Genomic DNA, 13,627 nt, shown 5'->3' with positions numbered 1-13,627 from the left:
TATTATTTTTAATTAAATCTTTCTTGAAATGATTGATCTTCAGTGTTGTTTCTGACAATAGTTATAAAATGGAATTGCGCACCTTAATGCCATTGAAGCTGGCAGACAATGACTAATTCTCATCCACTTTGTGTACAATAAGCTAAAGGCTTAAAAATGTTCCTGCAAAACAATAGGATAGTGTTTTTAAAATAGCAGTTTTCAGGTTTTGCTGCATTGTATGGAAATCAATTTATTGCGTTGCAATAACTGGTATTGCAGAAACTGGCATTTTATTGGATACGTGGAACACATCAAAGGCCATGTGTTCAGCAACCAGTTTTTAACAGCAGCGAGCCAGCTGCTAACTAGATGCTCTCAAGCAGGGCCTAGTAACAGCCCTCCACTACTGTTACCCCTCAGCAGCAGCTGATATTCAGTGGTATATTTCCTCTGAACATGGAGGCTCCATTTACCTGTCACAACTAATAACTGTTGATAAAACTGGATTTAATTCATTCTTTTTTCTAATGTCCTCCAAACCAGTAGATGGCCACCACAAGAAGAGCCCTGCTAGATCGCCCCACTGATCTATCTAGTCTAGCATACTGTTTCACATGGTGGGCAACCAGTTCCCCTGGAGGACAAACAAAAAAAGATCAGTTCCTTAATTAAAAGACGGGGTTTAAAGAAATGTTTTAAAAGGGAGTAGTGTAGGCACCAGCTGAGCCTCGGGGGGGGGGGGGCTACATTCCACAGGCAAGGTGCCACCACTGAAAAAGCCCCATCTCTGTCTCATTTCTGAAGCTGGTGGAAGAGAGAGCAGGGCTTTTGATGGAGTGGAGAGCATGAAAGGAGATGGGTTTTTTGCTCAATCCTATTCTAAAGCTAACTATTCCAGTAGCCATCAGTGTATCCACTGGAAATGAATACCATAGTTTCAGTATTTATTTTTGTTTCACCCTTCTCTGAGAAGGCAGATTACAGATTATAAATCAGTGCAACAAAACATTGTAAAATAATCAATAAACAATGCAATTGGACTGGGATAATCAATAAACAATGCAATTGGACTGGGATTAGAGAATAATGTGAACAACAAGCTGTTTAAAGCAAGGTCTCCTATAAACAATAAAGGAAGTGGATTAGAAGGTATAGGACAATACTATAAAAGCAGGTGATGCCCAGTTGTTGTGAGTACCTGAGTTGTGAGTACCCATGGGCAAATGTTGTGAGTACCTATGGGCAAATGAGGTGGGGGGAATCTTTTTATCCATATTCTCCACCCCATGCTTAATTGTATAAACGTCTTTTGTGTTCCCCCATCCTCTTTTTATTCTAAATTGAAGAATGCCAGACTCTTTAGCCTTTCCTCATAGGAATGGTTCTGCAAACCCTTAATCATCTGGGTTGCCCATTTTTGTGCTTTTTCCAGGTCTCCAGCATCTTTTCTTATCTTGTGGCAGTGAGTTCTGTAATTACGTATTGTAATGTACTGCCCTGTGGCGCAGAGTGGTAAAACTGCAGTACTGCAGTCGGAGCCCTCTGCTCACGACCTGAGTTCGATCCCAGTGGAAGCTGGTTCAGGTAGCCAGTTCCAGGTTGACTCAGCCTTCCATTTTTCCGAGATCGGTAAAATGAGTACCGAGCTTGCTTGGGGGGAAAGTGTAGATGACTGGGGAAGGCAATGGCAAACCACCCCGTAAAAAAGTCTGCCATGAAAACATTGTGAAAGCAACATCACCCCAGAGTCAAAAACAACTGGTGCTTGCACAGGGGACTACCTTTACCTTTTTATGAAGAAGTACCTTCTTTTTGTCTGTCCTGAATATATTACCAGTTACTTTCAGAGGATGCCTTGATGTTATAGGATTATTAAATGGTTGGGATAGTGCTCTGCTTTTTTGTCCCATGCCTCATTCAATAAATCTCTTGTCATATTATGTACAACTTCAGTTAAATTTTCTCAAAATAAAAATGCTGTAAACATTATTGTGCCTTGATCATTTTGGTTATTCCAAAAGAAGATTTGTGATCTTCTTTTGGAGATGGTGGAAATTGTACAGGGAATTATACACAGTGGCTTAGATCCAGAGAATTGTAAAAATAGAAGATGTCAATAGCACAGATTTTGGCTGCTTCTACTTTCTTACTGTAGCTCTCTGTACCTCTCAATAAAATGGGTTAAGTGACCCTTCAGAAACAGTGGAATATGGAACTGTGGGCTGCAATAAGAAAGAAGAATCAGCAAAAACCATGGCCCTCTTGCATGTCAGAGTGCATTTCCACTCCTGCTGTAGTGGTGGGTGGTTGATTCACATTAGGGCAACGACATACATTTATGTAAAGACATTAAAAGCATTGCAACTTATTTAATCCCTTTGCTGGTAATTCTGATCCTGGCATTTGCTTTTTTAATCAGTGCTGCAACACACTGAATTGAATTTCATTATGTTTCATTGTGATTAATTGAGTTTGCTTTGCCATTTTGTTGCCCATTCACCATGTCTAAAGATCCTCTTGGCAGTTTGTATAGTCTGCTTAGACTATATTCACCATCCTGAATAAGTTTATGACATCTGCAAACCTGGCTACCTCACTGATTACCTGACTTTAAAAAAAAATGTTAATGGTCCATTTGAATTAAACCCCTGGAATAGTATTCCAGTTAATTTAATGTAGCACAATAGTAGACAATGACATATTGGAGGATCAAGAAGGTGAGTACTGAGTTGGAAAATTCTGTGGAAATTATTTCTATAAAACATTAGAAGTTTAATTAGTATAAAAGATACCACCTTTCTACTATGACCACAGCCCAAAAACTTCTTATCCTGAAGGAATGCATAAGAACATGAGAGTGTAAGAGCCACCCTGCTGGATCAGACTAGACATCAATCTATGGATCTTATCATAATCAGTGATGGTTCTATTCCACAGTTCATTAGCAAGTAAAAGAAACAATGCAGAATGTGGTATTACTCAAAGGATTCCTTTGTATCCCAGGTTTCTTTTTTCAAAAGCATAAATGACATACTTTAAAATATTAAAGCAATGCTCATGGAAATCCCAGAAATTTGAGAAGAGGTTGTATAAGATTCCAGAATCATAGAGTTGGAAGGGACCTCTAGGGTCATCTAGTCCAACCCCCTGCACAATGCAGGAAACTCACAAACACTTCACCCTAAATTCACAGGATCTTCATTGCTGTCAGATGGCCATCTAGCCTTCATTAAAATCCTCCAAGGAAGGAGAAGGTTGTGGCAGTTCTGCATTGACCTGCAAAGGTCTCTCCTTTACTATGGTGGACAAAACAAGAATGGCAGTGCAATCCTAAACAGAATTAATCATTCTAACCCTGTTTAGAATTGCACTGTAAATCATTCAGAATAGAAAACACTGCTGAATAGATTTATGCAAAGGAGAAACCGTAGAGTTCAGCTTGTTTCAGTGAATAATTTACTGGTAGAAAAAGCCCAGTGGTAATTCATTTGCCTATTAGGCCACACCCCTGATGTCACCATTGTTTCACAAAGGGCCAAAAAAGCCCACCAGGGACTCATTTGGTTATTAGGTCACACTCCCTGATGCCAAGCCAGCCGGAACTGTGTTCCTGTGCGTTCCTGCTCATAAAAAACCCTAGAGGTTGGTAAAACCCTTGCTTTAACCTGAAATATTTCACAGTGCAAATCTAGATTGCCAGGATGCTCAGTTTTATTTTTTAATTACACATAGCTGTGAAAACTGTATCAGTAGTTTCTTCTTTATCAGTGTTGGGAGCAATATCTCATATCTGCTGTTTGCACATATAATGTGACATCCAAATCTGCTCTCAGTCAAAACAGGATATAGTACAATACATAGAATTCCTCAATATGATGCTCAGAGGCACATTATAACACTGGTAACAGCTGTGCTTTTCTCCTTCTAATCATGCATCCTGAGTGATTGTGAGTGTCATCTCACTGACCCCCTTCCGTGTATGCAAATTCCTCAGCTGCAGTAAGTGCGGAAATGGGGCAGGTTCAGCTTAGTCATAGGACTTTCGCACATTTCTGCTCATTGAAATGTGCTTTCCTGCATCATAGTGTTCATCATCACAGTGCCATCTTCTGAAAGACATGTAAAAACTAAAGAAGTCAACAATAAAGTATATTGTTAACATTTGGAACCAATAGTTTTTTATATATTTTTGATTACCCGAGCCATGGATCCTAGTATTATGTATCTAATGCTGAACTTGGCCCTCAAACTGTGGATCAAAACATTGAGAGCCAGTTTGGTATAGTGGTGAAGTGCGTGGATTCTTATCGGGGAGAACTGGGTTTGATTCCCCACTCCTCCACTTGCAGCTGCTGGAATGGCCTTGGGTCAGCCATAGTTCTCGTAGGAGTTGCTCTTGAAAGGGCAGCTGCTGTAAGAGCTCTCTCAGCCCCACCTAACTCACAGGTGTCTGTTGTGGGGGGGGGGAGGTAAAGGAGATTGTGACCACTCTGAGATTCAGAGTATGGGGCAGGATATAAATCCAATATCTTCTTCATAAGGTACAGTTGGGGGAGATTTTTCTACAAACCTGGTGGAAAATCCAGGGCAGGGGGTTTTTAAAATTACCCAAAATTAAATAAAAAGCAGTATTTTGCAGAGCATGTTGTGAGATCCCAGCAGTCATCTTGAGATGCACTGGTGGGGCTTGGGAGCAGGAAAATAGAATTCTGGAATGCTGCAACTACTGCAACTGCTAGAAGTAAAAGAAGAAGCCTGTTGGTAGTGGTGGGCACTGTCCACCAGCAGCGTTTGGGTAGCTGCAGGCTCCCTCTTAGCCTAAAACCACTGGTGCTCAGCAATACCAAAGATGCACTGGCAGGTCCTGGAGGAGAATGGACTACTGCGAGGCAGTGGGGCCAGGTGCTGCTAGACTGGGGAGGTTGATGCTCAGTTTCCCTCTTAGTTCAAACACTGCCAATTCCCAGTTTCTGCCTCTCCCTGCCAGCTTCTTTTCCTCCTGGTGGTAGAGGAGGTGGGAGCAAAGAGGATGTGGTGGCAGGGAAATTGAATTTCAAGCATGATTTGTATAAACAGAGATGAATTTCCTTCATGTCACTTTGGCTGTAATTATTAGCCTATTATTCAGTTCCAGGATCAGCGAGTTGAACATTTGGAGGAATTCATTAACCTCTTTATTTTCTTTGCATGCATGCCAGAATTAATCTATTCCTTCTGCAGCCATTGAGACACATTGCCAGTGTTTCATAAGATAGGGGGGGGGGGGCGTTTTCTATCAAGCTAAAAGAATCTGTAAACATGTCAAAGATATTTTTTTTGCATAAACCCATAGGAATGCTTGTTGCTCTTCGTATCTTGCAAGTGGTTTTAATACCTCTGGATTGTGTGTTGTCTTCCCATTATATTAGTAATTGGAAAAGGAGAGTTTTCCTCATTTGAAAGATGTGGTTGCAACCTGGAATGTGGACTTTACTAGAGTGAGAAGTTAATGTGATGCATATGAAAAAAATCAGCACATTTCCCCAAAGGAAAAAAAGAAAGTCAGTATTTTGTGTATCATATTGCCACCTTTGTCATTTTAGGATGAAATACTGACAGTCATCAGGAGAGTAGACGATAACTGGGCAGAAGGAATGCTGGGAGATAAGATTGGAATATTCCCTATTCTGTATGTGGAGGTAAGTTTTTTTGCCTGGTGCTTGTTGATTTAGAGACAAAGCAAAGCTTTGCCTTCCAAAACAGGTTTTTCACAGTCTTATCATCTCTTTTGGAGGGGAAAAAATTGCAATGAATAGGATTGTCACAGTTTTCTGATATAAAGGATCCAATGGGAAAAGATGTCTCATTCAATCTAGTTTAAATCAGTGCAGCCAATATGCTGTTGAAAACTGTCAAAGACTTTTTACTCCAGAGTATATGGCTTAATTTCAGCATGCTGAATATGAGAGACAATCATCACAACAAAAACTTCAACCCAAAATTTGCTTCGCAGTCACTATAGAATAGAAATGCATTTTGTCTAGAAAGTGTACACTCTCTTTACTTTGTTCCATTTCCATGAGTCTTTCTGTTGTAGTTTATAATCCCTCTCTTAACCTCATGGTACTTCCTGTGGTACCCAGCCCCATACTACTCGAAGCACACCTATAATTCTGTATTATAAAATCCACAGTCAGTCTTTGCCTACATATTAAGAAACAAGTGGAAAATGTGGTCAATTGCACTTGTAAAGAAAACCAACTAACATGCCAAAAGGGAGAGTTTGGCCAGAAACAAAAAGCAGTGTGCAGAGAATATAGTGGTAGACCAGGGGTGTCAAACATGCAGCCTGGGGGCCAAATCAGGCCCTTGGAGGGCTCCTATCAGACCCTTGAGCAACTGGCTGTCATCTGCTTCCTTCTCCCTCTTGTTTCCTTCTGCATAACAGCTTGGTTTGCAAGGCTTGCTCAATTGCACAGAAGCTACAGAGCAAAATCTCTATTTTCTCTATTGACTTCCTCTCTTGGGAAGGAAGAGGGGAGGCAGAGCTTGCTTTGCCAGGCTCTCTCAATCATACAGCAGAGCTACTGAGCCAAGCCTCTCTTCCTTTTATTGACTGAGGCTCTTCCCCCTCCTGGCCCCCTGGGGAGGAAGGAAAGAGACACAGCTTCCTTTGTCCATTTCCTTAGATCCCATGGGAGAGATACAAAGAAAGCGCCTTTAAAACCAATTAGCACTAATATTTTAAGCAGGGCTTTTTTTGAGCAAGAACGCACACGAACAAAGTTCCGGCTGGCTTGGTGTCAGGGGTGTGGCCTAATATGCAAATAAGTTTCTCCCAGGCTTTTCTACAAAAAAACCCCTATGTGAAATAAGGGTGACATCAGGGGGTGTGGCCTAATATGCAAATAAGTTCCTGCTGGGCTTTTTCTACAAAAAAGCCCTGTTTTTAAGCATGTTTTATTTAAGTTTTTTTTTTAAAAAAAAATTGTTTGTGTCCTTTATAAAGTTTATATCTCTGCTACCTAATCTTAAATAGGTACACACATGGCCTGGCCTGGCATGGCTTGGTCCAACAAGGTCTCATTTATGTCAATTCAGGTCCTTATACCAAATGAGTTTGACACCCCTGACCATCTCTGGCACATGTGCCAAGCAGCCTCACATTGCACCATTCTGCTTGGCATTCAGACCTGTGCCCAGGCAGCTAAGGCACTGGCAGCCAGTTCCCTCTAAACTGCAGTCTTGTGAGCAAAAATTCTACTTTGTGAGCGACTGGCATTAAAATTGTGAGCTACTGGCATTAAAGTTGTGAGCTACTGCATAAATTAGTGTGCTCTGGGGTCATCCTTCCTGAGCTAAGACAAAAAAGTGTGAGCTGGAGGCTAAATATCTGTGAGCTAGCTCACCCTAACTCAGCTTAGAGGGAACACTGCTGGCAGCAGTGCTGGAACCAGTGGTGTGAGAAGAGACAACATGCATGGCTTAGGAACATCATCACCTCCCAGACCTCCATGGCCACCAGGCGAATCCTGAGATGCTGCCAGGGCTGCTGGGGTTTAGCTTCCACTACCCATTCTGTTTGCCATTACACTAAAATCTTCATAGGTAGATTCGAGCTACTTTCCTGATATATCCAGGTGGATAGCTGTGTTGGTCCTAGGATTGATCTCCAGGTATTTTCTAACACAGACCAGGCAACTCTAGCTGGTCCACAGCAGAACAGCTAGATTTGAGTCCTGTGATGCAGGGGTGGCCAACGGTAGCTCTCCAGATGTTTTTTGCCTACAACTCCCATCAGCCCCAGCCAACATGGCCATCGTGATGCAACAGGGTAATGCAAAATGTAATCAGGTTAATTAAAACAGGGTCAAAAATACTTAGGAGCAGAAAATTAACACCTATTGTGAGATCAGAATCCTACTTAGCCCTGGGGTGGTTCATTGTTCTGACATGGTGAATGGACACAAGTTCAGCAATACTCTAATATGCCCATTAAAAACACAAAAAGAACAAGACATATACCTAATATGAACAGTTGACTATAAAAAACATGACAAAAGTGCTTTCTGTGGTTCAAACAAAGATGTCCATTGGGAACCAGAATGTATATTATGATTCTAATGGAGTGGAGAAGTTATCTACAACAAGTATTAGAATGAAGAGATGGATTTATGCTCTTGAGCATAAGAGCATAAGAGAGGTGAAGTTGCAATGCACCCGCAATCGGGCCTTCTCCTCTGTGGCCCCGAGCTTATGGAACCAACTTCCAGAGGAAATGCGGGCCCTGCGGGATCTTGAACAATTCCGCAGGGCCTGCAAGACTTTCCTCTTCCGACTGGCTTTCGATGATGTAGAAAATTAAGTACTAATGATACCGCCATCATAATAAAGAACAAATAGCAATAGCATTAGCACTTTTATAACTGTAATTAATTTTAAATCTATTAGAATTTTAATGTTGAATGTAACCTTGTTTTTATACAATGGAATGTTACTGTTACTGTTAGCCGCCCTGAGCCTGCCCCGGCGGGGAGGGCGGGATATAAATAAAATTATCTAATCTAATCTTGATGTGGGAGCTCTCTACTGCAGTTCATTCAAACTGGGTAATTTTGGCTTACAGTTACTACTGTGGCTCAGAGCCCTGATTATGAAAATTCCACAGCTTGTCCAAGAGAACACCTGATAATGGTGGCTTTAACCAAGGATATTCAGTATGGAGTTGGATTAGATGAACTTTTAGATTTACAACAGCTATGCGTTCTACTATTGTTCAGAACAGAACAAATATTTCAGTTTCATGCCTCACATTTCAGGGTTTTTAAATAGCATTTTCCCCAGAGCATTGACGTTATATTTAAGGATTGTGTTTTGCTTGTTTGTTTTTTAAAATCACTTTAAAATTTCATTTCACACTGATTTTTAAAAGTATGTTTGAGTGTAGAGCAGCGGTGGCCAAACTTGCTCAGTGTAAGAGCCACATAGAATAAACATCAGATGTTTGAGAGTCGCAAGACAGGAACATCAGATGTTTGAGAACTGCATGATAGGAAGGAAGGAAGGAAAATAGAGGGGGGAGGTAGAAGTAGAAAGAAAGCAACTGTAACTTTCAGTGCATTCTCCAAGCTGTCATCTGGCTTGGCTTGGAGACGTGATTTAAAGAGACAAATTCCTTCTCCAAGCTGGCCAGCCAGAGCAGTGGTGGCATTGAGAGCCACACAATGTGTGTGAAAGAGTCACTTGTGGCTCCCGAGCCATAGTTTGGTCACCCCTGGTCTAGATATTCTCATCCACTATTAGGTTATTACCACATGCATAAGAGAAGCTGTGCTGGATCAGACCGATTACCGATCTAATCCTGCACTGTTTCACACAGTGGCCAGTCAGATGCACCTGTGTGTTCTCTCTGTATACTTTCTGAATCCATGCATAACTTATGAGTCACAATTTAAGATGGCTTCTCAAGGTGCAGGCATCTTGAGAACCCAGCCTAAGTTGTGACATTTTGTAATTAAGTCTTTTGTATGGATGGTGATTGCATCACTGGTTTTTGTCCCACCACCTGACAAAGCAACACGTGAAATGACTGATCTCAGCTAGTGACCCGTTGTCACTTTGGGGACACCTATACTCTCCCACAGGGGTGATTGAGAAGATGTGTCTTTTAACAAGAGATTATACTCCAGACTGGGGAATTTGTGAAATTTATGTGCATTGAGAATCCCACCCCCCTATAAGGAGCTATTCATCTCAGCAGTGTGTGGAATCAATTCCTTCGAGTCAACAGTCATTGTATGTGTTGAGATTTTTGTATCTTTTGATACTATGAAGTTGTACATTCATTTGTAATTGTATTTTTGAAGAAACAGAACAAACGCACTTATAATTATTTATAAATACATTTGTTGGTTTAGTAATTGTAGCCTTGAGCTTTTCAGCTTCTGTTGTAGGTTTATTGTCACGGCTTCCTCTGTAGGTTTTCCCTTTCCTGTGCCCTGCTGGTTTTAGATTTTATTCAGACATGGGATTTTTCTGGTGATTACCTTTGTTTGATATGTGTCAGCTACTGTTTTATTGGGGGGGGGTTACTGTTGATGGTTTTATGTTGTAAGCCACCCTGAGCCCCATTTGTGGGAAAAGGCAGGGTACAAGTAAAATAAAATAAATTAAAAAATAATAGTTTGCCACATTCAGGATTTTATGGAGAGACTCACCTCAGCCCATTACACACAAATTACTCATCAGTCATTAGCACTCCTTTAAGAGAAACATGCTATTTCTTAGGTAAATTGCTTACACTGATACTCTCTGCTCACTTGTGTATTGACATCAGCCTCTTACATACTCTGGATTCCTGCTCAGCGGTTCATGCTCCAATGCATGTAACACATATTTCCTCAAGGGCCTTCTGCTTGACACCTTCAGGGCTTTCTTTGACTGCTGCACTGGCATTTGCTGTATAGATGCTTGTAGGACCCTGATACCTGGATGGTACAGAGGACTGTGATCAGTGAGTATGACTGATGAAAGATGCTAGTAAAATTGCCAGCGGAAAGAACAGCTTTATTTTAGTGGCAGCCTATTAGAAGAATGACTCAAGCGCACTAATAATTGTGTTACTGGATCTGATTACCCCTACGAGTAAGAGAAGGAGTCAGCTTTTAATTAAAAGCATGTAATAGCATACATGATAATTAATAACAGTTCAATGGGAAAACATGACTGAACAGGTGAATGCAAAGAACAATTGAACATAGCATCATCTATTAAGACAATTGAAATATAATCCTACAACATTTAACCCGGTCACATTGCCATCCTAAAAAGAAAAGGAAAACATACTTGGCCAGTCAGAGGGCTAGGTTGTACTTGCATTTTTCTCTTGCCTGTGGGAAGACATACTGAACCACAAATTCTCCAAACCCCAAATCTTCCATCCCCCTCACTCACTACATTAATATGAAAAATTAGCCTTTATCAAGTTTAATGTACATCATGGAGTGCCTTTATAGTTATACAATGTTTTCTAATGCTACCATGTCTTAGGATGATGTTTCACCTGCACGCAACTATCATCTTCATGTTCATTTTTGTCATCATTGTATGGCATTGTAGTGTATCCAGGAGATGCTAAGATTGTCTGGCAGCCAGAAGTTCTCTTATAGCATTATGCATCACTAGGTGATGAGGTAGACTTGTTTTTAAGGCAAGAGACATTTCAGGTAGTTTGCCGTTTCCTGCCTCTTCATCATGCCCCTATTACTCCTTGAAGGTTGCCCTTCCAAATAGTAGCCAAGACTGACCCTGCTTAGCTTCTGAGATCTGACGAGATACAGCTAGCCTGGGCTATCCAGGTCAGTGCACCACTTTTTATGTAGTAGGGACAGTTTGGTTAAGAGCAGTGGACTCTGGAATCTGGAGAACCAGGTTCAATTTCCCACTCCCCCACTTGGAGCCATCTGGGTTATCTTGGACCAATCACAGTTCTCCCCCCCCCCCCAAAAAAAATAAACCTTTCCACAAAAAGAGCTAGAATTTCAGGCTGCCTTTTGGATCTCCTGGTTATACTACACCCGCTGTTATACAATAATGAATTAAGGGGTAGGGATCTTCCTATTTCATATTACCAACAAAGGATGTAGATTGATCATTTATTTGCCTATTTCAATCTTTGTCTGATGTCAGGTTATTTTTTTCTCTCTTTCTTTACCATTTTGCTTTTTGGTCATTAGCTGTCCACCAAAGGAGCCAAGATATCTGTATGCACTTTGGGTAACTTAAATTACTTTGGCTTCAACCCCCTGGATTTCTTATGCAAGTAGAAGGGTATGTGGTCACATTACAGAACTTTCTCACCTCTTCCCTCCTGTGGCTGCTTGAAATGATGCCTCCCCCCTGAAATCTCCTTCCTTGGGGATAGGACACCCCCAGGAGCAGTGTTTTGGGGTGTGTTTCAGGCTGCTACAGAAAGAAAAAGGTGAGAACATTGTTCTCCATGAGCACATATCCTTCCCCCTGCAGAAATATTCCAGAGGATCTAAGCTTTTATGTGACTTCTGTCTCCTTGCTTTTAGGTTTTGATGTATATTCAGAAAGAGATAAAAGTGCTCACCAATGTCCTTATGAAATCTCAGACTACTGATGTTAATAAGTGCTTTTTCCTCTCAGATTACACCATGGCTTTTCAGTTTATTCTGAGGTAACTTTTTCGTGCTTTAAAACTGCAAACCTGAGCAGCCTTTAGCTAACAGGCCTGTCTGAGCCTCAACACTTGAGGACAATAGTGAGTTTGCCAGCTCTACTTCTGGTTTGCGCTTGCTGTATCAAAAACAAATTGGAACCCTTATGTACCAAGGTGTAATACCATGTTCCTTAGAAACAAGCCCCTCCCTATGTCAGATTCCCTAACAGAATGCTTGACAGAAAACAAATCAGCTTGCTGGCTGTCTGATTATTACCTTCAGCCAATATTAACTAAAGCCCCACGAATATAAATTTCTCAGCTGACAAGAGCTATAATTTTACAACAAGGATTTAGTAACTGTTGTTGAAACATTGACTGCTTATGGAAGCTTAATGGCTGGTGATGTTTTCTTCTTGTAATGTTAGATGCAGACAGTTTATCGGATTAGATGATACACTGCGGCCTTCTCATAGCTGTTTCGTTCATATTCGGTCAGTGTGTCAGGATTAAGTGAATTATTGCAGAGCAAATCTTCAGAGGAATGTGCAGTCAAAATCATTCAGAGAACTTTCCAAAATTCTCAAATGAAATTAATTATTCAAAATTTCTATCGGAATTTGTATAAGAAACAGAAGATTGATCAGCAAAAACAAGAGACTTATGTAAAAGAAGTGGAACTGAAGCAATTAACAAAGGAACAACAAGTAAGTTTAGAGAGCCCAATTTCAATGCAGGAAGTAGTTGAAGCTATTAAAACTCAAAAAAGTAACAAGACGCCGGGTACAGACGGACTGCCGATTGAATTCTTCAAAGTTTTCGAAGATGAGTTGCTGCTGCCCTTTAAGAGAGTATTGGAAAATGTTTACAACACGGGGGAGATTCCGGAATCGTGGAAAGAGGCCTTAATATCTCTCATACACAAAGAAGATTCTGACCCAGCAGAAATTAAAAATTATAGACCAATCTCTCTATTGAATAGTGATTATAAGATCTACGCAACAATATTAGCAAATAGATTGAAGAAAGTTATCAGAAGTCTAGTTCATGAAGATCAAACAGGTTTTGTCCCGGAACGTTTAATGAACCAAAACGTGAGACTGTTTCTGAATGCAATTGAATATTATAGGGAACATTCAGATAAAGAATTCGCGGCGATTTTGATAGACGCGGAAAAGGCTTTTGACAATGTCAACTGGAACTTCATTAAAGAGACATTGGCAGGAGTTGGATGTGGAGAAAGATATTGCTCAATGGTCGAAGCAATTTACACGAAACAGACAGCCAAAGCTAATTTTAATGGAGTAACGACGGATTCAATAGAAATAGAACAAGGTACAAGACAAGGGTGCCCTCTATCTCCACTACTTTTTATATTGACTTTGGAGCCGCTGATTAAGAAGATAAGAGAAGATTCCCAAATTCAAGGAATTAGAATAAATAATACAGAATTAAAGACGTTGGCATTTGCAGATGATTTGG

General features: G+C 40.7%; 1 protein-coding gene across 1 annotated transcript in view; it reads left to right on the top strand.

The window, feature by feature from the left end:
- The window catches only part of SH3RF3 (SH3 domain containing ring finger 3), a 307,356-nt gene that overhangs the window by 206,995 nt on the left and 86,734 nt on the right, over positions 1 to 13,627 (top strand). Inside the window, exon 3 of the mRNA XM_060233755.1 lies at positions 5,565 to 5,660. Coding sequence (XP_060089738.1) covers positions 5,565 to 5,660 — 96 coding nt within the window. The remainder of the gene's footprint in view (positions 1 to 5,564; positions 5,661 to 13,627) is intronic.

The sequence above is a fragment of the Heteronotia binoei genome, chromosome 3, assembly GCF_032191835.1.
Source record: "Heteronotia binoei isolate CCM8104 ecotype False Entrance Well chromosome 3, APGP_CSIRO_Hbin_v1, whole genome shotgun sequence".
Lineage (NCBI taxonomy): Eukaryota > Metazoa > Chordata > Lepidosauria > Squamata > Gekkonidae > Heteronotia > Heteronotia binoei.
Note: the sequence above shows the minus strand (reverse complement) of the source record. Positions and strands in the feature narration are given on the sequence as shown.